The 25,790-nt window shown below is 44.9% G+C and overlaps 1 protein-coding gene across 5 annotated transcripts in view; it reads right to left on the bottom strand.

Annotated features, from left to right (window-relative positions):
- Window positions 1-25,790, bottom strand: part of PATJ (PATJ crumbs cell polarity complex component) — a 137,725-nt gene that overhangs the window by 10,549 nt on the left and 101,386 nt on the right. For 4 of the 5 annotated variants that reach the window (XM_064429066.1, XM_064429070.1, XM_064429069.1 and 1 more), the window contains 9 exons: window positions 23,381-23,452; window positions 22,978-23,095; window positions 22,259-22,392; window positions 10,461-10,544; window positions 8,283-8,476; window positions 6,404-6,551; window positions 5,250-5,336; window positions 2,024-2,141; window positions 241-281 (listed from right to left, as the gene is read on the bottom strand). In XM_064429066.1, the coding sequence (XP_064285136.1) occupies window positions 241-281; window positions 2,024-2,141; window positions 5,250-5,336; window positions 6,404-6,551; window positions 8,283-8,476; window positions 10,461-10,544; window positions 22,259-22,392; window positions 22,978-23,095; window positions 23,381-23,452 (996 nt within the window). The remainder of the gene's footprint in view (window positions 1-240; window positions 282-2,023; window positions 2,142-5,249; window positions 5,337-6,403; window positions 6,552-8,282; window positions 8,477-10,460; window positions 10,545-22,258; window positions 22,393-22,977; window positions 23,096-23,380; window positions 23,453-25,790) is intronic. The other variant, XM_064429068.1, reaches the window with a different exon arrangement.

Raw genomic sequence — 25,790 nt, 5'->3', positions numbered from 1 at the left:
AACATCTGCACAGGGGGCAACTGGCAGAGTGCAGGGCATGGCAACAGCTGACTGCTTTGGTTGGTGGAACAGCAGAAAATGGGTTTGACACACACATCTCCTCACCCAGAGCACAGGCACACATCCAGCCCCCAGTGCAAACACAAATGATGCAGCTGGACTCGAGAGAAATGCTGCAAAAATGAACGACTTCAGTGGAAGGAGCTGGCTTTATGAATGGGTAGAAAACAACTCACTGACCCTTGTTATCTCCACAGTCCTCGGGCCCATATCGGCTCCTACTAATAAAGAAACAAACAATTAGCTTCTGTAATTAAGAGATAATATAATTAAGAGATAACACTGTCAGGTGACAACGGTCCCTTGCTGCCTAGGCAGAGTTATCACCAGGCAGGAGTGGAGGCTTCCTGTGCCAAGGCAGGCAGTGAGGAGGAGGAGGAGGAGGAGGAGGAAGGATGAATGCGGTGCAATCCCTCCGGCTCCCGGTGTCACTGTGACTCCCACTGTAGCCCAGGCACAATCTGTGGAACTGCAGCACTCTGCCAGCCTGGAGAACAGCCCTATTGTGCCTTCACTCAATTAAAGACTGGATTATTATTCCTAAATCACAGCGCCCTTGCACAAAGGGCTCTGGGAATGGTGCAGTTCCAGGGATCTCCTCTTCCCCTTTGTGCTGTGTGGGTAAAAAAAGGGCAGGCAGGAAGTCAGGATGGTGTGCATCCAGTGAAAGGGTGTGGAAAAGTACTCAAAATGCTAGAAAAGGGGAGGGAAAGGGAAAGAAAAGGGGAAGGAAAAGAGGAAAGAAAAGAGGAAAGAAAAGAGGAAAGAAAAGAGGAAAGAAAAGGGGAAGAAAAAGGGAAAAGGGGAAAGAAAAGGGGAAGAAAAAGGGAAAAGAAAAGAGAAAGAAAAAGGGGAAAGAAAAGGGGAAGAAAAAGGGAAAAGGGGAAAGAAAAGGGGAAGAAAAAGGGAAAAGAAAAGAGAAAGAAAAAGGGGAAAGAAAAGGGGAAGAAAAAGGGGAAGGAAAAGGGGAAGGGAATAAAGGTGAGAGGGAAAGGAAAGGGCGAAGAAGAAAGGAAAAGGGGAAATGGAAAAAAGGAACTGGGAAAAGAGAAGAGGGAAAGTGGGAAAGGGGGAAGGCAGGAGAGGAGAAGAGAATGGAAAGCAAAGGAAAAAGGCAAAGAGAGACTTCAGAGTTCAGCTCAAACTAATTTTTTCAGCCCAACAAGCTGATGGTGTAGTCAGGTCCTGAGCTCTGCTACACCCACCCCTAATTGTATCAGCTGTAATGAAACTAGAAAGCTGGCAGAATAAATCTCTTCCAAAATTCCATGATTCCTACCCCCCAGACCAGCACTGCCCACATCCATGAAGGTGTGTCTGGGCAGGGACAGCTGAGGTCTGTGGCACTGGGAAGCCCAGCCCTGGGGACCCCAAATCAGGGTCAGGAAGTGCCCAGTGCTGCAGGGCCTGCCCAGACAGCACAGGGAAGGATGCCCAAAAGGCACCAGGCTCCTGCAGTGCCTGCAAACCACTAATGTCTTCTCCTCTTGCCCATGGTCAGATGTGAGCAAAGACTCCCAAATCCTGGAGCCACTCTCCCCAGGCTGCTGCAGGTTGTGGATTTTTAAAGCTCTCTAAACCTGCAAACTGGGCGTTGTGACTTTCTCATTACAAAACACCCCTTTATGCACTCAAGAGCAACAAAGATATAAATGAAGTGGTGGCAGCTTTATTCCCTGAGAAAACCATTCCTAATGTGAGAACCATGCCTGTGCTAAGCCTCTGACAAGGGGAATAGCAGGGCACAGGAATTCTGCACTTAAAATAGAGGGGCCACTCCTGCTCCAGCAGACATAAAAATAAAGTCATCTTCTGGGAAGTGTTTGGTTCTTAAAAACATCCGTGGGGCGTCTTCGGGGAGGCTGGGCAGGAAAGCCAGATTTGAGTGCTCAGTTTGGCTTTCAAAGCAGCAGGGTACAAAGCAAATCACACTCAGCTGTTCTGGCAGCTGCCCAGTTTGTACCTGAGCTTCTCTGGGACGTGTCTGCTGAGGATCTTTTCGTGCTGACAAAGTTCTGCAAGGTGGAGAGCACGGGAGCGAGCGCGGGGTGGAAGTGGCTGTGGACACTCTGCTGGCTTGCCTGAGGGTAAAAATAAAGGAAAAAAATGTGAGTAAAACCCAAAAGTGAACTTTAAACCAGACCTTGTGACAGATGGGTGCAGCTGTGCTCTGTGCCAGCCACACTGGAAATGCCACATTGGCCACGCAAGTGCAAACCCCTCTGGGAGGGGAAACCAACCAAAATCTCCCCATGGAGGTGAAGTCACCACCCCTGGGGGGATTTAACAGATGTGTGGACGTGGCACTCAGGACAGGGGTTAGTGCTGGGCTTGGCAGTGCTGGGGAATGGTTGGATTTGATGGTCTCAGAGGGGTTTTCCATCCTCAGTGATCCTGTGGTGCAGCTCACAGAACTACAGATCCTTACTCCACACTTATGTGTTGCTCAGGCCAACTTTAGGTGTTCCTCCCTCTCAGCTGCTCCCAGGATATCTCCACACCTCAGGAGAAGGGGAAATGATGGGCACCTTCCCTGTGGTGCCCCTACGAGCACCCAGGAGGACAAACAGCTGCTCTCTCACATGAGGGGGGATAACAGGGACACCCATCCTGTCACCTGGCAGGAATCTTTGTTGTTTTAGCTGAATACACTGCAATTGCCCCTGCTCCTTCTACCTGCCCAGGAACCTCCTCTCATTTCCAGAAGAACATGGGAGCTGACACAGGAGAGCCTCCAAAGGGAGAAACTCTCTCTGCTGCCTTTTCCCTCTCCCTTTTTCTGGCTTTTATCTTTGATCCCTTGTGCAGGCTGCTCTGGAGCAGAGGCTGGGCAGAGTTCCAGAATAAAGCAGGGACTGATTCAAAGGATCTCCTCCATGGATCCACCTCGGGCAGCACCAGAGCCCAGCCAGGGCTGCCCCCAGGATGAACCCAAATGGCCCCAAAATGCACGAGCGCTGCCGGGGTCTCTCCCTGGGCTCAGCTCTGCTCCATGTGCACATTGCAGTTCAGTGGCCAACCCCACTGCAGCCCCTGCAGTCCCACCCTGCTTGTTTTTCTCTCTGCAGCCCACGGGCTTTGTGCTCCTGGGCTGGGATTGGGATCATTTGTCCTTGGTGCCCAGCTGGAGCAGGAATTGTTTTGTGTCCCTGCTCTGTGCAGAGCTCCCCATCCCCTCATGTGAAGCCCAGCCCCACACACTAAAGCAGCTCAGAGTCTGGAAATAGAAAACCCAAAACCTGACGCATCATCTTCAGGCTCTGCCTCTTGAGGAAACCCAACCATTGATTTAGGAAGTGCATCTGAACAGGGCCAAACCTTTCCATCTGGGCTGCCTTGTCCAAAACAAAGATCTGCTCCATCCTTGTCCATGCACAGCAGAGATTTCTCCCCAAAAATTCATCAGTTGGTGACTCAAAAGCCCTGACACATTTATCCCACTGGCCAGTGTGCAGCTGTCAGTGACAAACACCAGGCACAGCACAGTTTCCACCCCTGGGTGCCAATTCATGGCCCAGTTAACAACATTTGCAATGCATGTGAAAGAAAGCCCTGTTTCAATTTCCACTGCTCAAGGGATGCAGTGGACCCAGAAAAAAGCCAAGTGAGGACAAAAGGTCTGGATGCTCTTGGCCAGCACCTTCTAAAGCAGTGCTTGCAGTTGTGCAAATCACTCAAGCTGGTTTGCTGCATCATCTGCCAAGATTTTTATAACTCTTGGAAGGGTTTTGGTGAGAAACATTTATTCAGCTTTCAGAATCACCAAGTCGCTTTGGAGCAGGGAGATGAAGGCTCTCAAACGACTCTGCATCAAGGAGATTAGGATTTCTTGTATTAAAAGAAAGGATTTACCAGGTTCCTGCAAAAGCCTCTTATGCTACAAAAAAAGGGAGATGATGTCATTGGATCTGAATTTTTACCTAGACCCACGTTAGATATTATGGCATTTTGTTTCCCTTTCAGCTTGAGCTTTACATGTAAAACCAGGTGGGTAATTTTTAGCTGTCACTTTTTGATTACCTTGTTCTTGCTAAGGCTTCATGTTGATACAATGGCCAAAACAAAATCTAATACCTGACTGCTGACTTAATGCAATCAGTGCAATTTCCCTCTGTTACTTCACCTCTCCTTGCCTGCTCCATGCACTGCAGATGTTTCTCCAAAGCCAGCATTTTTAGAGCTGGGCTTAGCCCAGCTGTTCCCACCTGGCTTTAGCCCCTCCTGGTACCTCACCACCTCCAGCCAGCCAGGGCCACTGCTGCCCTTCAGGAAGTGAAGAAATCACACCATGCTGTGATAATTTTGGCACCTTTTTTGGGGCTGTTCATGGACAGACCCCTTACAGACCTCCTTAAAAACATTCCTGCTTTAACTCACATCTCCCCTCAGCCTCCTATGGCTCCTCCTCTCTGCTTCCAAAAAACAAACCCTTCTTTTAGCAGTGCTGGATCCCCTCATGTGCAGCTTCCCCACGGCAGAAAGGGGCCAAAGCCCCCCACAGCCTCAGCCTGCTGTGATCCCCTCTTTCAGAGACATTGGCACCTTAAATAGAGTGGCAAAGAAGTCGATTTTCAGAAGGAAAACCCATTAAGAAGAAGTTTTCTAAGTCACTGTGCCCTGTTTCTCTCCCCTGCAATCCTCCAGGTTTAACACCAGGAATTGGTGTCTGAGCAGACTGGGGGGCACAGGGAGAGGGGAAAGGCCCTGCTCTGATTGAAAAATGAATTGTTGTCCTCGCTTCAGGTAAAAAGCAAGTGAAGCAGGAAATTGCTCTGTGTTTTCTTGGAGGGGAAAGCAGCTCTCCTGTGGCTCTGCTGGAAGATAGGCAGAGATACAGTTTGGTTTCATTAGCTCCTTTTGATAGACAAAACAGCTGCAGAAAATACATTCAAGCAGTTTTTGCAAGTCTTCAAACCAAACATTTCTGGGCATCATCACTTGATAAAAATATTACAGATTTCTGGTGTGTCTTGGGAAGACACTCCTTCAGCAATAAATACATTAACGAGCTCTTCTGCTCAATCAGCATTTCAGCTGCGGTTCAGCACGGAAAATTATGGGGATAAAATATTTTGTTCCCCACCCTCAGCAGTGTCTGTGGAAGGATGAGATCCATGTGCACATCTGTGCACCATCCCCATGCTCTGCCCTGCACAGCTCCAGCTTAAACAGAGGAATTTGTCACTAACCTGACTGTTTTGGGATGTTTTCCGTGATGACAGCCATGACCCAGCTCGCAATCTCCCAAGCTCAAGATGCACCAGGCCTTGGGCACACTTGGAGAAGAAAAAAAAAAACAAAACAAAAACAACCCACAATGTACAATTTAAGTAGACATATAATATTTCACGCTCTCCTGGAGAGAATTATGTTTATATTCAGCACCACAAGTCCGTGAAGAAAGCCACAAGGAATGTTCAGAACATGAACACTTGTATTTAGACAATACAAAAAGTGGATTTAGGCTAGTCCTGAAGGTTCCTCCTGATTGCTGAATTTAGTATGAATGTCCCCCTTGCAAACTGATGGCAAATTTACTCAGGAAGAAGAAACAAAAAGCCCCAAACTCTTTAGCAGACATTTGAAAAACCCTTCAGAGGCAAAATGCTGCAGAAAAGGGTGAATTTGTCCCATATGGATCCAACTTAACAAAATACCCTCGCACCACCGGTTCCCAATTCTTAAATAGGTAAACTTTTGGCAAGGCACCAACCCTGAATGGAAAAAGCAAGGAAACAATTAGCCTTTCCCCTGAAGAATGAAAGAAATCATGTGCAGAAACAGTGGTGGGGATGGCAGGGGGAAAGCCCTGGGAGCAGATACAGCTTGGAATAGAAATGGGTCTTCAGCATCCACTGATGGCACTCGTGGCCATCCCACCCCTGCCCACTCCCCCAGCCCGTGGAAAAAGGAATGGAAAAAGGCAACTTGTCCCAGAATTTCAGAGTAAAATCACTCCTGGAGGATGGAAAGCTGTGCAGGAACAGATTTAAGCTGTCATTTTATCCCTGCAGGTCAGTACAGCAAAGCCAAAGATTTATTTCAATTCTGGTGTGTGTTGCCTCTGTTTCCAAGTCTTTTTCTAACATATGAGATGCACAGTTGCATTTTCAAATAAATACCTAAACACTAAATGTGCCTTTGTGTTCCTGCTTCGTATCATCCAACTCCTAGAAATAGAGAGAAGTGACTTTAAATGAACCTCCCAGTTATTTCCAATGGAATTCTTGTCTGGGTAATCAGCTGGAGCTGTCCTGTGTATGGTAAATAGCACTTCAGGATAATTACCTTGCACAGTGTCAGTAACTGCAATTCAGTATCTCAGAATGTATTCTGTACTCACCTTAAGTATAGTGGCAACAGTCTCCTGTGAGGCATTTCTCATATCCTCCCCATTTACAGACAAAATCTGATCTCCTTGAATTAATCTTCCATCTAGGTCTGCAGCTCCTCCTTTAACAATGTCAGAGATAAACACTCCACTTCCATTTCTAACAATGCAAGAAGCATATGGCTAATTACACAATCCAATATTCTTTGGGAGACCAATTTAGATTACTTGCATTTAAGAGACATTAAAAGAAACCTGTGAGCAGAGGAAGAACCAGTTTTACACCTCATTCAGCTGTGTAAAAAATCAATGAGTTTTAAAACCACAGCATGTTTTGCTAATATTTAATGCTGTCTTTCCCTTTGAACTGCTAGTTCTGACTGTAGAATACATAAAGATTTATGGAAAACACCATTTATAGGAATAGAAGTCTGAGGTTTGGCCTGTAATGGAGTTAAACTATCTCCTGATGGGATGTGGTGGACCTGGCAGGGTTGGGTTAAAGGTTGGACTCAATGGTCTTGGTGGGCTTTTTCACCCTAAATGATTCTGTAATTTCTGGTGTGAGCTGGTGCCAGTTGAAATGCCAAGATATGGCATTTTTTTTTAATCCTTCACCTGAAGGACACACCACTTCCCACCCTGAATTATACCTGGGTATTGTTTAACACACTTCAGCAATTGGGATCCTTCTAAGGAGGGGGATCCCCACTCTGAAGGATTCAGGAGTAGCACAGGAAGTTCAGCTCAGAAGCAAAGGGATGAAGGCTGGAGACTGTGATTACCATCTGCAGGGTAATTTACATAATCTAAATTAATTACCCACCCCACAATCTGCTCACAACACCTGGGTTAAACACTGCCACCCAAAAACTGCTGCAGAAACTCTGCTGACCATAGGCAGTCAGGATAATGACACGGTGCTTTGTAATTGCAAAAGTAAATTATTTTTGGCAATGCAGGATGGCAACTCCAACACTGAACAAGTGTCATGCCATAAATCTCTTTTAGCAAAGGAAGATTAAAACTATCAGTGCTCTGGTTTGAGTGATCTAATAGCAGTGGTTTAGAGATGTATCAAGAAAAAGTCACATTTTATTAGGCTGCTGCTACTTCCCACTGTATTCCTCTCCACAACTCCCTGACACGAGGGTGGAGCCAGGACAGGACAAGAGGAAACAGCCTCAGGGGAGGTGTGGGTTGGACATCATGAAGAATTCATGCAAAGGGTGGTCAGACATTGGCAGGGGCTGCCCAGGGAGGTTTGGTGTCCCCATCCCTGCAGGTGTCCAGGGCAGGACAGGAGGTGGCACTCAGAGCTCTGGGTGGGTGACATAGGTAAAGTTTGGACTCCATGACCTTGGAGGGCTTTTCCAGTCTCAGTGGTCCTGTATCTCAGGTTGTGCTCTGCAGACTGCTCTCTGCAGTGTGGCACTGAACTACTCAGGGCTTGGGTCTAACCCAGCCCCTCACCCTCCACTGGCCTCGGTCCCTTTGAACCCATCATGAGATCAATCTAACTCACAGACCCTTCTGCAAAGAGGTAGGGTAGGTTTATCCCCCAATTTAGAAACCAGAAGAGCCATGGTTGGGGCCTCCAAAGCCCCGAGACACAGCTACCCTGATGCCACAGAAGAGTGAGCCCCCAGTTCTGCATGGGATTCCCTCTCTGCGCCCGGAGCATCCCTGGGCAGCAACAGCCTCCACTTCTCAGCTCTGTTCTGACACAGGAGCCAGAACCACAGCCCCATTCCAGCCTGGAAGATATTTACATATAAAATTCTGCTCCTTATGGAGTATTTCACATTCCATTTATTTGCCACAGTTGTTCACACACCAAAATCCCAAATATTCCCCATTGGAAGCGCTGTCAGATCAGAGGCGCTCTTACCGTTTCCCAGCTATGCTGAGCCCCAGTCCCCTGCCCGTTTTCTTTTGGATGTCTACAGAGAAAATCTCCAAGTTTTCCTCATCCTTGTAGTGTGCCTCATTCCTGTAAACCACCAGCTGCACCTTCTGTGGTGTCTGCCGGAGCGCAGTGATGGCTTCCTCGTGGCTGGCGCTGCGCAGATCGATCCCGTTCACCTGGAACAATCAGTGTTTGCTCTCCAAATGGCACGGACAAATGATCTTTTCATCACACCCTGCCCCTGGGTGACAGCACACATTTGTCAATTTGACACCCCCTGGTGCTCTAATTGAGGGTTCCCATTCCCAGGGGGAGATCCTGGGCTTCCTATGGAGTGTGAGCTCGGAGCTTTGTGCCACTGCCTGCAGTAAATCCCAACAATCAGAACATTTGGGCTGGGAAGTTTTGGGTGCTCTTCCCTTTTTTTTAATCTCAAGCCTTTGGAACCTCAAGCAATGCTTCTTTCTCCAGCTACACAAAGTGGGATGTCCTCCTTTGAGCTCCCTGTGTACCTCAGTACTCAGATCCCCTTCTCCCCCAGCTCCGTAACATGATCAAGATGAAAACAGGGCATCAGAAACACCAGCAAATAAATGGCCACAGAGAATCCCAGCAAATAAATGGCCTCAGAGAATCCCAGCAAATAAATGGCCTCAGAGAATCCCAGGCAGGGTGTATTCAATGGTGATTTTCCTTTTTTCCCAATAGATGGCACACCAGACCGCTGCTGGAGCAGCTGCACTTCTCTTACTAAAACCTGAGGAGGTTTCTTCAGAACAAGAAGTTCTGCTTAAATGTTCCTTTAAAAAAAAACCCTATTGGAACGTGAAACTTAATCTAATTTTGCCAAGCCTGATCCACAAGTGCCCTTTAAGGTGTTTGCCAATATTCTGTCAACTAAATCATCTTTTATTTCTTCATACCAAAACATATCAATACTTAGACATTTTTGAAGTCTCTTTAGGAAGCAGCATGAACTGCAACAGAATAACCACAAATGTTAATCTACTTCCATGAGTTTTAAGGCTATGAAAATATTTCTCAGAATTTCTAGATATGCAACACTACAATAATATCTAATTTTACATTAAGATAATTAAGGCTAATCTTTATTCTCTATATTCTTTTGTACCAACTCTGCACACATTTGTTTATAAGTGTGTATTTTCCTTGACATGGGCATCTGTGTGTGCTTTATCACACTAATCTGAAACCAATTCAGTCATCTTTTTGATTAATACAGCTTTTAAAAGCTGAAATAATAACAATACTATGGCTCACAAACATTAGCACTTTCCTGTTTGGCCAGAGAAGAATTAATTAACCTGCTCCATTCTTACCCCCTAATTATTGTGCTCTGTTAATACCCCACTATTTATAAAACCAAAACAACATTCGGCCTCAACGCTAACAAAAATATTTGCAGTGCAAGAGCTGTAAAGACAACTCCCCAAGTACCCCTTGCTATTTTCCTAACCCTACACACCGAGGCCTTAATGGCCATGCTGGGAATTTGTCCTGAGCTGACAGCAGAGCTGCAAAGCAGCTGCACTGAACCCCTGCCTGACGCAAGTTTCATTTGCAGACCAACACTTCTCTCTTAACCCTTTCCCTCCACCTTTTCCCTGCTTGTCTGGGGGAAAAACACCACATTTACTCACAGCAGCCATTCCCCAGCTGAGTGGAGTGTGGCCTGGGGAGCTGGGAGGGATGCAGGGAGAGATGCTCACAGGGATGCTGTGGGGTAATGCTAACAGGGATACTGGAAGGGATGCTGGCAGGGATGCCACAGCCACCTTCTCCTGCTCACTCCATGTTGTCCCAGCTCAATATTTGGATTTCAGGCAGAGCAGAGATAAGGGAGTGGTGCTGGAAGCGCAGGCCTCCGAATGAAAGATTAAAGAGATGAATAATACCAAGCTATTGGACATGACAGCTGAACTATGTAATTCAAGAACTGCCTTGCTCAATTAAATTTAATGTATTCTCAATTTGTACCTTCAGTTTATATGAATATATAAGGAAATATGAATTTTTCAGGACGTTCTTAGTGACAGAAGGGAAGCCTCGAGAACGGATCCTATTCAACTTCCAAGGGACCTCTGCTGAACTGAAAACAATTCTCCACAACCAAACACAGGCACAGAGAACATCATTTACCTCTAGAATCTGATCACCAGCCCAAAGTCTGCCATCTCGGGCTGCTGCCCCTTCTTCATAAACTTCATGGATCACTATGGCGTCCTGTGGGAAGAAGGCAGAGACATGAACCCTGCTTCCCAAACACCCCCAAACTGGCCACCATGACCCACCCCACACTCCCCACCAGCTCCACAGTCTAAAACACAACACTCCAAGTCAGGAGAAGCACGACTGTAACACAGATTTTTCAAATTTTCAGTATTTTGGGATAAGAAAGTGACTCCTGTAATCAAAAGCTGGTATAAAGGTACAAAGGATTTTGTTCCCCACTTCAGGGTAGTCTTGACTAGAGCTTCTTCCATCATTTTTATGCATTGGCATCAGCAGCACGTGAACTCAGTGTGAACTGTAGTATTAATATAGTCTACTTTTAATGATATTATTTAAAACCAGATTCTTTGGAGCTATGAATATTTTTAGGGACTTGGCATAGACCTCAGCTTTAAGCAAGAGCTGAATGCCTTGTGGTAAATAGCACTGGTTAAATCTGTAAGAAATGAAATCCAGAAGAAAGGAACAATGGCAAATGTTAGTTTATTACTGAGGTTGGAAAATGTAGGCAGTGGCAGATGTAGCTTCAGGGAAGGTTTCAGTGATTTAATCTTACTGCCAGCAATAGATGTCCCCAAAGAAAAAGCATTACAAAGAACATACTGTTCTCTTGCTGGTGCTTTCCCTTTGCATTGTTCTGGTTTGTTTATTTTTTTTTTCTTTTTTCCTTAAAAAATATATAGGTGAGCATCCTTTTACAGTGCTTCATCTTGCAGGATGGGATGCTCCTTTTTGTGTGCCAAACCTGCTCCTCTCCTCAGCCTCAGAGCTGAGCCTCCAGCACTGGCTCTGGGCAAACATGTGGTGATTTTTATTTAATTCCACACGTAGGTCCTGGATAACCCATTCTCAAACACCCCCTGCTGTTGTGGAGCCCCTCACCAACAGGAACAAGCCAAAGAGGAGCTTTCCCACAGAGCTCCCAAGAAAAGCTGGTGAGGTTGGAGCACGGGGAACCCTGCTGTGGGATGGAGCAGGGGCAAGGAATTGATGCTGGGTAGGAAAAGCCTGGAGTTCTCCAAGTTTGGAGAACACTCTTAGGTACATCTCTCATCACCAATTCACCCCCTGGCCGTGCTGCTCCATGATCCTTTCCCAGCACAGAAACAAAAAACAAAACAAAACTCCAATGCCCTTCAGGCAACGCTCAGATCACGACACTCAGATCACAATTCCCTTTCATTCCCACTACAGCTTATTTAATGATGGGGACTTGCTGGAGCACAGCACCACTGCCACAGGTTCCCTCTGATCCATGGACACCAGTCCCTGATAAAAACCTGGGGGATTGCAACCACAAATGTTTTACAGCTGATACAAGAGTTCCAGATGGGGGGAAAAGAGATTTCAATCTGCATAAATGAAGGGGAAACTATGAACTGTGTACCAAGTAATTAAGAAAATCAAAAGAGTGGTTTGATTAAAAAATAAAATAAAATATAGATATATATATACACCTCTGGCAACTGCAGGGTTTTTTTGCAATAACTGAAGCAACAAATACTAACAGAATAGAGCAACAAAGGCACGTCCATCTTCTCCCTGAGGTTTGGGTTGTTGTGGGGTTGTGGTTGGTTGGTTTGGGGTTGAGGTATTTTTCACCTTTGCTTTACAAATGATAGTGTTACTCCAGAGCAATGCAAGAGACTTCAGCCTGGGAGAAGTGGCCAATGAGAGAACACAAAATATTGACCAGTTTGTTAAGGGACATCTTTCACCTGGGACACACCAGGGCTGTGGATGACCAGGAGTTTGGTAGAAAACAGGCAGTGTGACCATGGAATAGCACACATTGGGCATGTACACAGGATGGTCAAATCAAACCTTTTCAGACTGGATTTAATCTCATATTTCCTAACCTCTGAGCAAGGACCTTTCAATCACATTTCTCTAAGTTTGTTTTCCATCTGTGGTTGCTTTTAAAACATCCACCAACCTGGAGTTAGCAGCTTTTCCCAGCACTGCTTTATTAAATGTAAAACTGCACATACCGAAGGCTCAGACTCAGGAACCACGGAGTGTTATCAGTTTGGATAATCTGCATCATCTATTTGAAAAGGCAACACTTCAGTGCTACACTGTGGTTCCTGCATGTGTGAGAAGCCAGACCCAAGACTAAAAATACACATGGCATGAAAAGGTACATTCCTGCTCGCTCTGTGCCTACCCTGCAGAAGGAAACATCTTGTTGATCTGCCAACACACTGTTTTTCTTAAGCAGGGGTTTTTTTTTAAAGTAGTGTAGCTGAACCAGGCTTATCAAATCGATTAAAAACAGAACAGAGCTACGTGTCCATGATGCACTGTAAAGATTTCTAAATAGTCCATAGGCATAAATGTCAGTTTTAGTTTTCCTTAGCTTATGAAGCATGGCAAACATCTCTTTCCTCTGATACTCCTGGGATCAGCTCAAAGCACTTAACCCAGAAGTAATTTTTTTTTCCACTGGACCTAGTGGGATCTGGATAAGACTCTGTTAGTTTTGACCATCCATGACAAATCGCTAAAATACAAACTACTGATGTGAGTGAACATTTTTAATCATATCAGTATTTTAAAGGAGTTTATGCATTTATTAGATGTCATACTCCAGCCATCTAACCAAACCCCAAACTGTAATGAGTCTATCAACAGGCATGGAGTGAAGCAGAAACACTCCTCTCAGTCTCTCAGAAAAAAACCAGAATCTATTATGACTAAAACAATACATTTATTTAAAGGATAGCTTTTGGTTTCTGGACATCTGCAGCTCCTGTTCAAATTAAATGTGTGCTTGATACCAAAGCCTACGTAGTTCAAAATCAATCAATCAAGAGGGATGAAGAGAAAGTGGTGTCAATGTTCAGCTAGAGGTTGTGAATTCATGGTGACTCTGGACAGATTTTCCCATCCCTCCCCACCTCCTTTCACCATCAGTTTCATACAGATTATGGCTCTCCATGGTGGAGCTTGGCAGAGTCACAAAAACTGTTCGTGCAGGAGGGGAAATAAAAACACTCCCCTATCAAGAACACACTTGTTTAAAAAAAGATACCCAGCTGCTGAAAGCACATACTTCATAAAGTTTACAAATCCATTCAACAAACTGGGGCTTTAATCTCTGTATATTTTGACAGAGAACAGTCTGGGAGCATTACACAAATGGGGAATTAATGCAGAGCTGAGCAGTTCTTGCCGGGACGGAAGGATGCGGAATATGAGCTGGGCCATGCAAACTGTGCTTCTCCATGCTAAACAAAGTCCATGCTGGCAGGTGTAAACTGAGACTGTCCAACCATGAAAACACTGAAAAAAGGACAGATGTGAAGGGAATTTCCCTGCTACTGCTGAGATTACCATCCTGGGCTCAAAAATGTTGGTGCTGAAGGGCCTGCAGCCCAAGGAAATGAACTGGATGCACTGACACAGCCCTGCACAGCCACAAAAATCCCTGCAAGCCAGAATGGATCCCAAATATCGCAAAAGCACAGCTGGTTGGGATATGATGTGCCTCAAACCAGTTAAGCAGCAGAAATGGTCACCAGACCTGTCACAAAGAAAAGGTGTTTAGTAGGGTTCAGGCTGAAGATGTGGGACAGGTACAGCCCTCACCAGCAGAGTATTGCTGTGACTGAGAATATCACTGTACCTGCACAGCTGGGGAGCAAAGGGAAGGCACAGCAGGGAGAAAAATGAGGATTTGGCTGTAGAAGTAAAGGCAGAGAAGCAGGAGAAGCTCATAGAGCCTCTTGGTCAATACCTCCAAGGGCAAAGCTGGTGCAGAGTGAACAATAAACAGTGAGGGCAAGGTGCCTGACAGAAATTAGCACCCACCTCTGGAAAATAAAGCTGGTACCACGTGCACAGCATGGTCTGCACTGCACTGCCCTTCATCTGAGGAGGGGAAGAACCCTGAACTCCCAGGGAGTTGGACCTCAACTCCTCCCCCAGGCTGTGGATATTTTTCTGCTTGATTTGTAATGATGCAGAGACCCGTGAGGGGAAGAACATCACACTCAGCCCTCAGCAAAGGGCACAAACAGACATGTTAACTCTGAGCACTTAATTCAGCCAGACTGACAGCTTAATCTTTGTATCTTAAATGTCAAGAACTGGCATGGCAGAGACCCCAGGCAAGGACCACAGAGCACTGCCCTGACCGAGCCGTTGGGAGGAAGGTGGTGAAGTCAGCATCCCATTCAGGAAAATCACTGACCAAGTGATCCTCAAAAGCCTGCAGGAGCACAAACCACGGTGAGAAAGCCTCACAAGCTGCTGGCTTTAGGCTTGGGCTGCTCACACGTTTCCTGCAAGTTTGCAGCTCCTCAGCCAGTCTGTCCAGAGCTTCTTTTCTGCTGTGCAGCTGCTCTTCAGCAGGACAAGAAGCAGCTTTCACCTGAAGAGCCACCGAAAAACAGCCCCCAGGCTGTCCCTGGGAATGCTGGGAATACAGGGCGAGGGAGGAACAGGACACAAGACATGCAGGAGGCACAGATATTAAGCGCCAAGGATATTTTGATGAAGTTGCATCCTGTGATAAAGGTGGATCAGCGTGCAAAAGGGGTGATTTCAAAAGAAGTGGAGCAGAGAAATCTCCACATTCCTGGTGTTGGCTGGATTTGACAAGGAAGAAGGTCCAGATTGTGGTAAAGAGAGACCTGCACAGCTCTGAACATCTGCAAGTCCTGCTGCTTGAACTGAGCTGAACCTTGGGCTTGTCTTTGTTGAGCTGTTTCAGCCCACGAGCTCCAGCCATGACCTGGGCAGGATCAAAGGCACCTGAACCACTGAGGACTGCAATAATCAGCACAGAACCCCTGGGAATGAACCTACCACCAGCCATAACCACATATTTGGTGTAGGGAATGGAGCTTTCTGCACTTTTCCTCAGGAAGATAGAAAGTAAACTACGTATAAAACCACGCTCTGGAAAAGATGTTTTTCTGATTTAGTTGACAAGTTGTGTTTTCCCAAGCTAGCATTACACATTTCCAACTGATTTCCTACAGAGCTACAAATGTTACACTAAATTAGCATTATTAAGGGTAATAACACTGCAAGGGGTTTTTTGCTGAGTGCAGGATCAGGGATTGATATTTATCTCTTTCTGAGGACAAGCACAACACTGTCAGTTATTTCCTTTTCAACTTCTTCAATGCTTTGTCCAGAGCAGTAAAATTGTAAAATTTCATTTTTTTACAGGCTGGTTCCCAGATAAAAGCAGAAATCAACTGGTTGCACAGTGAGTTTCACTGGAGAATTAACCCCACGCAGGAACCTCTCAGTAGTTAAAATAAACTCAGCTGCTGGTTACTTGCAGGCAGAGGAAATGACAGCAGTTGTGTTATGATCTCTGATCTTCCATTTGCAGACCCAAATGGAATCTCCAAGATAACTTTGCAGCAAGGGAGGGTGAAGGTCAAGCCCAAGCAAATCACTTGACATCTCAGAGGGGTTTATCTCATGCAAATGCCTCCTTCTGGCACTGCAGGGTTCTGCACAAATGGCGTGCACAAACCATTAGCAGGCACCCCAAATCCTAAGGCAAACACTGCTGCAGTAAAACAGGCTGCAGAATGTAAAAAGGTATTACTGTGTTAATGCAGAAATGCTTCACGTTGCACGAGACCCAGAGACTGCCCTGCTCAAGGTCAAAACAAAGGGTCTGTTTCCCATTTAAGAACAAGCCCCTGCAAGAGGTGCTGTTCACTTGCCAACTTTCATAAAAAAGATTAATCCACAATATCAATATGAATATAATTTTTCATACTAAAATACAGATTTATTTTAAGGAAGTGGATAGTATTTGTATTACATTTTATAGGCCCCTATAGTTACATCTGGTCCTTATTTATTTAAATTTTATTCAGCTTGCATAATATTTTTGCTTACAGTTATATTCTCTAAGATCAGAAAAGCTAAAACCTGAAAATTCAATGGCACTATTCATTAACATTCCTTCGCTCTGCAGTCATAGACATTTGCAAGCTCTCCTTTGATTCTGAAATAATAAAACTAAGGTAATAAGATGTTTAGTGTAAAAATATATGACTTAAGTCAGAATGATAGAAAGAGCTATGTTCCTGTGAATCACATGCCAAAGCAAACCAAAGTTTTTCAAAAAGTATACATGCTCATTTTAGAGGGAATAATAAAACACAGAATGACATATTAAAACCTTAACTCTCTCACTCTCATTATTTTATTAAGTTACCAAAAAAGGAGAGTTTGCAGTGTACAGAGCATAGCACAGGTTATAAAGAATGCATGAGGTGCTGGATGTGTGTGACACAGGGAGCCAAAAGCCAGGGGTTCCAGCCAGCAGCAGCCAGGATCCTCCTGAAGCCCATCCTGACAGGTCCTGCTGCTTTTGTATATTGTTAGCCTCAATTTTATGGTTGATTTACATTCCTGGAAGAATGTAAATCTTCCAGCAGCTCCTTCAAGCAAGGCCCTGCTATGCAAGCGAGCCCTACCATCAGCTAAACCCTTGCCAAAGACCCATCAAAGACATGATTTGCAAAACTTACTGCCCTAATTCCCTTTTGTGACAACTCCTGTACAAGCAGCTTGGGTTTGTCATGCTCCCGCGAGCCAGCGTCCTCCTGGAATGATGATGAATCCCCCAACTCCACTCCAGCTTTATCCAAGCAGGAGTCAAAGCCATGCCTCACAATCTCAAGCTAGCTGCATTGACCACCCTGTCATTAAGCTGCCTTCTGGTTTATGAACGTGGGCAAAGGTTTAGGGGTTTAGGAGGGATTGCATTTTTGCCTCTCCCAACCACAGGCTCTCCCTCTGGATACTCAAACCACGATTAAACACTCAGGGCTGCCATTCCCCTTTCTCATCCCATTGTTCCAATCATTGTGTGGGGGATTTAACAGCAGCAGCATCTTACAGCCCACATATTGCTGGAGCCTCCCCAGAGGCCAATATCCCCCTTCTCATTTGTAGTTACAAGGTGAGCACATTTCACCAGAGCACTCTCAGTCCTGGCTGCCCTGCATGTCTGAGCAATCGCTCAGATGCTGTCTGACTGTACCTGATAAAGATATTTTTGCCTGGATTTCAACACAACTGAAGTGGGGAGGGTGGGATGAAGGCTCAGCTGAGGGAGAGCCTGCTCAGTGACACAGCAGCCCCAGAGCCCTCGAGCTCAGGTAGGTCCCCACTGCTGCCAACTGCAGCAGGGCACAAAGCTGAGCTCTAGGCTTGGCTTTGGAGCAGGAACAGCCTGGTTTTGGCAGCACAGAGCCCTCACAGGGTAATTAGCCCTCACAGGGTAATTATCCCTCGCAGCTCCAGGGGCAAACACCGGGGCTTGAACAGCTGCAGCTTCAAGTCACAGTTTTCCTGATTATTCCCTTGCCCTTCCTCAACAGATGGGGTTTATTCAAGGGATGACTCACCTGGACTGACAGAATGAGTCTAAATATTCTTCTGTCAAACTGCATCCCACCCTCAGGAAGCTCCCAGAAAAGCCTCTGGGCTAATCCAGGTAATCAGGGAATATTTTTGCTCCCCAGCTCTCACCAACTCCTGTTAGCTGAGCACAGGAATATTCTGGTATTTTTCATGTTCCACTTCCCTGCCTTTGTGGATCACTTTATTTTACAGATGGAGTACTTTAAAGTTTGTTAATTGCCTTAAAAATGCTTTTTATTAAAGTCAGCTGAAAGCAAAAGTACAAGAAGAAAATTTACCACATTCAAAGCAGACAACCCAGTATAAAAAATCCTGCATAAGAGGTTTGATGTTGTTTACAACAAAAACCACACAGCATAAAGCATATTTTTCTTCCTTTCTGTGTAAGGCTGAGATAATGACCACCCCCTACTCCACCTCCAGAGAGCCCTAAGTTACAGACCCTGCAATAATCTTTTATACCTCTTCAGCAATTACTTGAAGTGATTTCCAGCCCCAGCTGAGCCTCTGAGCCCTCCTCCCTCCTAGGTTCTCTAACCTCGCCTGGAGGAACATCCCCAAACCAGCCTTGAAACTGCTGAATGCCCTCTGGCACGTCTGAGTGTCTCACTCACCCAGGCAGCAAAGCCAGAGTCAATAACCACCACTAATCAACTCGACCATCACTAAATTATTCAGCTGGCAGCAGAGCTGTGCCCCCACCCTGCAGAGAAAATGTTTCTATCTTAGAGCAGCGCCTCTTCCATGTGCTGCCAGGAATCAAATCCCTGAAAATTCACTATCCTGGATTACAGAAAATCATTGCAAGTTGTTAAGTGGGCAGCATTCACCCTCTCTGGGGTGATAATGGGCTGGGATTTCAGAGGATGGTGGGATGGTTTGGGTTGGGAGGCACCTCAGAGCCCATCTCCTGCCATGGGACACCTTCCACTAGGCCAGGCTGATCTAAGCCCTGCTCAACACCCACAGCCTCTCTGGACAAAGCCCTCATCCCACCTGGATAAGAACAATTCAAAACAATTCCTCGATGCCCTGTTCTCTGAGGATTTAGGATGAAAACCTCATGGGTGTCCTGGGGAGCCTCAAACCTCATTTTGGGGATGTTTCTGAAAACACTTCTTTTTTTTTCCCCCTGTTTTAAATTCCCACTCTGAGGTTACTTTTACAAGTTTGATTGGACTACAACCAAAAAAAAAAAAAAAAAAAGAAAAAAATCAAAAACTGAGAGCCCTGTGCTTCAGCCAGCTCCACTCTGCACTTTAATTGCTTTAAAGCAGAGGCCATGTGTTGTGTTCTCTCAGGGGTACGTGGGAAGGTGAAATGAAAGTGAGTGAAGAAAAAAAATACCTTATAAAAAATCAGCACTTAGAGGGAAATGAAAGAGAGGTGCTCCAGAGCAGTCTGAAGATCAACAGCATGAAGACAACTCCCAAGGACAACCCTTCCTTGGGCATGCCTTTCCTGCAAGCACATCCTTCCAGCTCCCCAGGCACAGAGCCCCAGCCCTGGTCTATAATACATCACTGGAAAGGGTTTGCAGTTTAAGGGGATGGTCATCTCCTCACCAAAAAACATTTCACAGGGGTTAAGACATCACTCTCCAACCTCCTGAACAAATTAACCTCCCTACTCACAGGCTGTATTTTTCAAGTCTCTACTTGGTGATTCCTGATGAGATTCCTGAGGTTATGACTTAAAAGTTGCACTCTATATTTCATTTTGAAGCAGCCTGTCCCTGGCTGCCAGATTTATTATTCTAAAAGCTGGGCCTGTACATCTTGTGCTCAAGGAAGATATAAAATATTCTGAGAGAGCTTTCCCATCCCATGTGAGCTGCTGTTGAGCACCCTCAGCTCAGCATTTTTAGATCAAGAAGGTTTTAGTACAACATGGGTGAGGCCCTTACAGGCTTGCCATGTTCTGAGCAGCATTCCTGGCTTCCCCCAAGCTGATAAATTCCTTCTGAGATCCCAGGAGCTGGGGTTCATGTCCTTCAGGGCTTTGTGGGCACTTCTGCTGAAGCCAATTACAGGTCATCCTCATTTCTCTGCACTGCACCAAACAGTGAATCTTGGACACAAAACTTCTGCCACACGAGACCTCCAGGAGTGACGAGCTCCTTTGATCTTGCCTTTTTTAAAATACAGAAGATGTCCATGTGTGCAACTGAGTTAAAACCAAATGACAGAGAGCAAGACTCCATCCATCCATCCATCCATCCATCCATCCATCCATCCATCCATCCATCCATCCATCCATCATCCATCCATCCATCAGCTCCACGGAGCTGTTTTGCTCTATTTCTCTCTAAGCCATGAAACTCAGAAAGACAGAAACTTTCCAACAGCCCTGAGCAGTATTTGCTTTTACTCCTCATTATGTCATGTGAACTTTGTTTCAACTCTTTACAAAAGGTTTTCTGACTCCAGGGCAAAAAAAAAAAACCAACAAAAAACCACAACCCAAAAAAAGAAGGTATCAAAGTATCAAAGTAATTTGGAGAAGATCAGAAGACAGAAAAATGGGAGGTTCCCTGCAAGTGGAGGAACTTTAAGGTGTCCAACCCAAACTCTTCCAGGATTCTGGGATCCCACCAGCTGTGGCCACAGCTCTGAGCTCCTGCCTTGAGAAGAAGGGGCTGATTTGGAGCAGGGAGTTATGGAGAATCCCAGAGAGGCTCTGTGCACATGGCAAATGATCAGGTTAGGCTGTGGTTTCCCAAAAGCACCTTGTTTCCTATGAAACACCATTTCTTGCCTTTCAATGAGCAGATTCAGAATTATGAGAAGAAACAGGGACTCATTTTGGGTAAGTCCTGTAAGTTGAGGATCTGAAAAGTGGGGAGTTGGACCTCCCTCCCTTCATGCACAGACTTTTAAAATCAACTCCTGGGAGGACACTTTAATGAATAAACTAATGAAAGCATAATACTTAACCAAAACCATTTACTCAATTTAAAGACTAAAACCCTTTGCGTTTTTCTCATCTGCTCTGTAAAGCAGTTATTTACAATTTTCATTTATTTATATTAAAATCTCATTAAAGACACACAGAATATTGCATCTGACAGACTGCCATGTATTATTTCCAAATTCCAGCTAAATGAAAAAGCAGGGAGATGACTAACACCGAGCAACTTATTTGAATTTACTCAACACTGAGGAGCTTGACAAAAAAAAGGGGACTGGGGGCAAAGCTGTGCATGGCTGGAAAGAGTGAAAACTAACCCAGCTCCATCTCCATGGGAAACAAAGGAATTCAACCCAGCTCTACAAAACTGGAGACTGGGATAAATGGGGTCAAAACCTGAAATTTTTCCAATTTTAGCTTTAATGCTGTAAAAGATCCAGCCCACACTCTGGAAAAGAAAACTTTCTTTTTCCTTTTGATTTCCTTTCAATTTTTTTACTTTTTTTTTTTTTTTTTTACCCTAGAAGAAGACTGCTACATTGCAACTGTACGTGCTGACACTTTGATGCTTAATGATGCACCACTGTGATATTTTGGGCAAAAACTGCATGTACCAGAGCAGTTCCACTGCCTGAAGAGTCTCAGTGTCAGGGAATTGAGGAGAACCCAGCAAAGACACCTCTGCAACAGAGACTTGTTGACTGAAAGAACTGAATTTGACATTTTAAAAAACCCAATCTGGCTTCTCTTACACTGCAGCAAAGCGTCTCTCAAATGGGAAGTGGAGAGGAGACAGCCAGAGCAGAGGCAGAGAGGGGTTTATGGGGATTTAGCATCACTAATTTGCTGAGCTCACGCTTGAACTGATACATTTTAATTCATCTGAAGATAATTTTTTAAAAAAACAGCATATCAAGGAGGCAGATTAAGCCAAAATTCACAGAAAGCAATAAAAGATTACCTTTGGTTTACCTCTGTTCTGCAAGGGCTTTTGCTGGCAGGCAGATGAATCACAGTTTGTTTAAACAGCTACTGAGCATTTCTGCTCTCAAGACAGAGGTGTTATCCTTGCTGAGACAGCTCTACCACTGCAACATTAATTTCTAGTCCAGCCATTCCAACTCCTGATTCACAACGGTTAAATAAAATAAAACACATTTGCAACCTCTGACAACAGCAGAAAAACTACTGAAACACAAACACCTTAAACAGGAGCATCACCTGATCTGACACAAGGCAAAATCACCAATTTTTTATTGGAGGTTATAGTTGGCTTGTCCTCCCTGTTTTTCACAATTTATTAGAGCAATTACCTAAGAAGGGCATTATTATTTTCCATGTTTTCTCTGTCTCTGCCTGCAGCAAACATTATTTCAACAGAAACTCACCAGGGGAGTGTCTTTGCCCCCAACAATGCTGAGCCCGAGGCCTGAGCGACCCTTGGAGATCTCTATGGTCATCTCCTGCCCTGGAACTATGGGACAAGTGGCTGGATCCACAGGCAGTGGAGGTGGGAAGACACCTGGGAACATCACAAGGGCAAGAATTCAGTCACACAAGACAATAAGAAAATGAGAACCACCAAAGGAATGGTGTGACAACAGCTAATTTAGCTTTTTTTCTTGCTCTTCACCTTCATAAAATTGAACTAGAGGGCCACTCTGAGTCACTTCTGAAGTCTCTAAACCAGAGTGACTTGAGTTCTGGGAATAAATGCTGGCAGTAAAAGCCTGGGGGGACACCTAATTCAGTTTTCACCTCTGCAATTCAGATCATGGTGGAAAGGGGTATTCCTTTCAGGCAAGGTAAAGCCATATTCCAGCACCATGGAATGAACAGCATGTCCCAAATTGTCTATTTCAATCAAAAATAAGATCATCTTCCTATGTAAAAGTCAAGAAAAACAAGTGAAGACACCTCCAAGCTCTCAAAAATTGTGACAGGAGAGAAAAATACAAACACATTATGAAATAACTGAGAATAGGTCACTGGATGTTCAAAGGAACAAAACTTCAGCAGAAGTTATCTGGAAAACAAAATGAAAACACCCATTTTGGGTTAGGGTAGTAAAAATACACAATATTGTGGCAAAATCACTGGTTCCTACCACGGCTGGTGACTTCTGGCTCTGGAGAAAGGTGAGGAGGGGCTGGCTCCAGGGGCACCTCCTGGGAGCTCCCTGGGGCTGTCGTGGAAGATTTGGGCTGCTTGATCTGGCTGAGGACCTGAAAGCAAGGCAGAAGCAAGAGAGATCAGTTACCAGTCACCATGGTGTGGTGAGGTCACTGTGCCTCACTAAATCCTGCAAATCAACAGGAGGAAAACAACCAATTCCCACACATTCAAAGAGAAGCAGTCATTTTTTATGTCTCCACCAATAAAATTATTTTAATGTCTCCCCGGTTAATCCCTTCCCCCTAAGAATCACTCAGTCTTTAACCAAATCAAGCCCTCAGAACTCTCCTTTGCTCGTTAACATGAAGACACAACATTTTCCTGAACACACATACATTTTCTGGGAGCTGCTCCTCTGTCTCCTGCTCATCTGCCACCACTGGCGTGTCAGCTTTACATTTCACATCCTAAAAAGTCAAAAAACAAAACAAGATGCATTGAAAATGTCTCATTAGCTTCAATAAAATACCCTCCAAAACTCAGAATGATGATTGCAGGGAAATCCAGTGATGTTTTGGAGGGACAGGACACAGGGAATGGCTTCCAGAGGGCAGGGATGGATGGGATATTGGGAAGGAATTCCTGGCTGGGCTGGAATTCCCAGAAAAGCTGTGGCTGCCCCATTCCTGGCAGTGTCCAAGGCCAGTTTGGAGCAGCCTGGGGCAGTGGAAGGTGTCCCTGCCATGGCAGGGGTGGCACTGGGTGGGATTTAAGGGCCCTCCCAACCCAAACCAGTCTGGGATTCCAGGATTTCTCCATGTAAATCCATTTGTACCACCAAGCAAAGCTGAAGCCCAAGCCTTAAATGAGGCAAAGCTGCTGTGAGCACAGGGAGTACCAGGAGTTATTAAAATATCAGGAGTTATTAACATCACACCCCTCAGCTCTGAGGGCATGCAGGGCACAGCAGGGATTTTTGGGGAGGACATTATCACAGATTGCTCTGGAATGACTGGGACAGCAATTCCCAAGCTGTCTGTAGGAACCCCTCAGTGCCCACAGCAGAAAGGGGCTCCAAGTCATTTGCTCTCTCCTCCCCCTCCTTTTTTGGCTCTCCTAAATGCATCCTCCAGGCCCATTAAAAAGATCTCCAGCAATGGTGCTTCAATCACTGGCTCCACTCATAGCCCAATTTATTTCTCTACCTTTGCAATACACAAAAATATATTTTAATATCCTACTTTTACGACTGCTTCCAGACAGGTACAGTGCCCTCCCTTGTTAGCTCTTCACTAAACCTGGGCCACTTTGATCCAAGTAATAGTTATTTTTCTTATCCCATATTAAAATCCCCTGATCAATGGCCTAGTTTGCAGAAAAACTAAGTACCAACTTCCCAAGATTGCCTCAAAACTTTTTCAAACATTCAAAAGTTACTCTGCATCTCAGAAAGAATTTCTAATTAAGATGACAATTTCTACATTAAAAAAAATAAACAGAATTGTAGGTAACTCAGCTTGCAAGTACTGGCCTTGTTTGCTGGAGTTTCATTATGTTAAAAGATCCCAACCCCCACAGGATCATTTTTTTCCCCCTTGAATTTTTCTCCAAGCTTGCTGTAACTCTACAACTGCAACTATTATCCAAAAGGATAACAGGAAAAAAAGATAAAGGGGTGATCTCATTGTATTATCAGAGGTGTCAGGGGAGGAATGGAAGACTGCTCTGTCATTTTCTGAGAGATTGTTTTAATGAGCAATGAAAAATTACTTCATGCTTCCCTTTTTCATTGTGATGTGTGACTAAAATCTGAAGCTTCATCTTGCAGCACAAGCAAGCACCAGGCAGCATCTCTACATCTCCCTGATCTTTTGGCTGTGCTAGAGGTACCTGAACAAAATGAGCACCAAATACACCCAGCAAATTTGTCAAAAGCCTGCAGCCCCACTGGTTTAACCAAATTCAACCCCTCAACTCCATTCGAAAGCACTTTCACACAGCCCCTCCTCTTTGCCAGTGTTTCAAGGATTTGCTTTCTCTTTGTGGTCAAGACAGATTATTGTTCCTAGTTCAAACCTTTAAAGGCAAATGAATCCATTCTCACATACCATTTTCACTTTGTCAGGTTAAATCTTCCAAGAGCATCTCAAAGCCCCTTCCACCAATTCTTTTCCAAGCACACCTTATAGAAAATCAGATTTCTTCAATCTAGGACCTTCCAGGAGGCCAGCTCAAACCTCAGCTAACAAACACACAGACTTTGCCTAACACTTCCACTGGCTCCAGTTCAGAAACAAAGTTGTTTTCCTTCCCCCTTCTTATCATCCCAGCCTACAATGATGTCCATTATACAACTTTATAGCTTTTAAAGTGATGAAGTGACAACAAAGAGTATGTTGTGAGAGACTGACAAATTTATCAGCAACAGATGAGCAGAGAACGATGTGAATTTTTTAACTTTCCTTTTATTACAGCTGTCACTTGGTGAGACATCCTGCCCATGCTTTGAGCTGTACATACTTGTGGAAGATCTCTGCTGATAAGCACATACTTTTTATTTACTCAGTGAACTTGATCTTACTTGTTGACTTTCACATTCCTGATTTCTCCTGACATGTGACTGAGAAATTCAGTAACAATGGTGAGGTAGCACTGAGGCTCTGGTAGCAGCATCATGCTGTGAAAAACAAGGCACTGTTTTCTTTTGCTTCACTAGAACACTGCAAGACAAATCTCCCTTCCCAAAACCACCAATTTCTGTCGTGCTGCACTGCAGTCAAAGTCTTAATGCCAGTTAAGAAAAAA

The sequence above is a fragment of the Passer domesticus genome, chromosome 7 (genome assembly GCF_036417665.1).
Source record: "Passer domesticus isolate bPasDom1 chromosome 7, bPasDom1.hap1, whole genome shotgun sequence".
Classification (NCBI taxonomy): Eukaryota; Metazoa; Chordata; class Aves; order Passeriformes; family Passeridae; genus Passer; species Passer domesticus.
The sequence above is the reverse complement of the archived record's forward strand: the minus strand, read 5'-3'. Positions and strand labels throughout refer to the sequence as shown.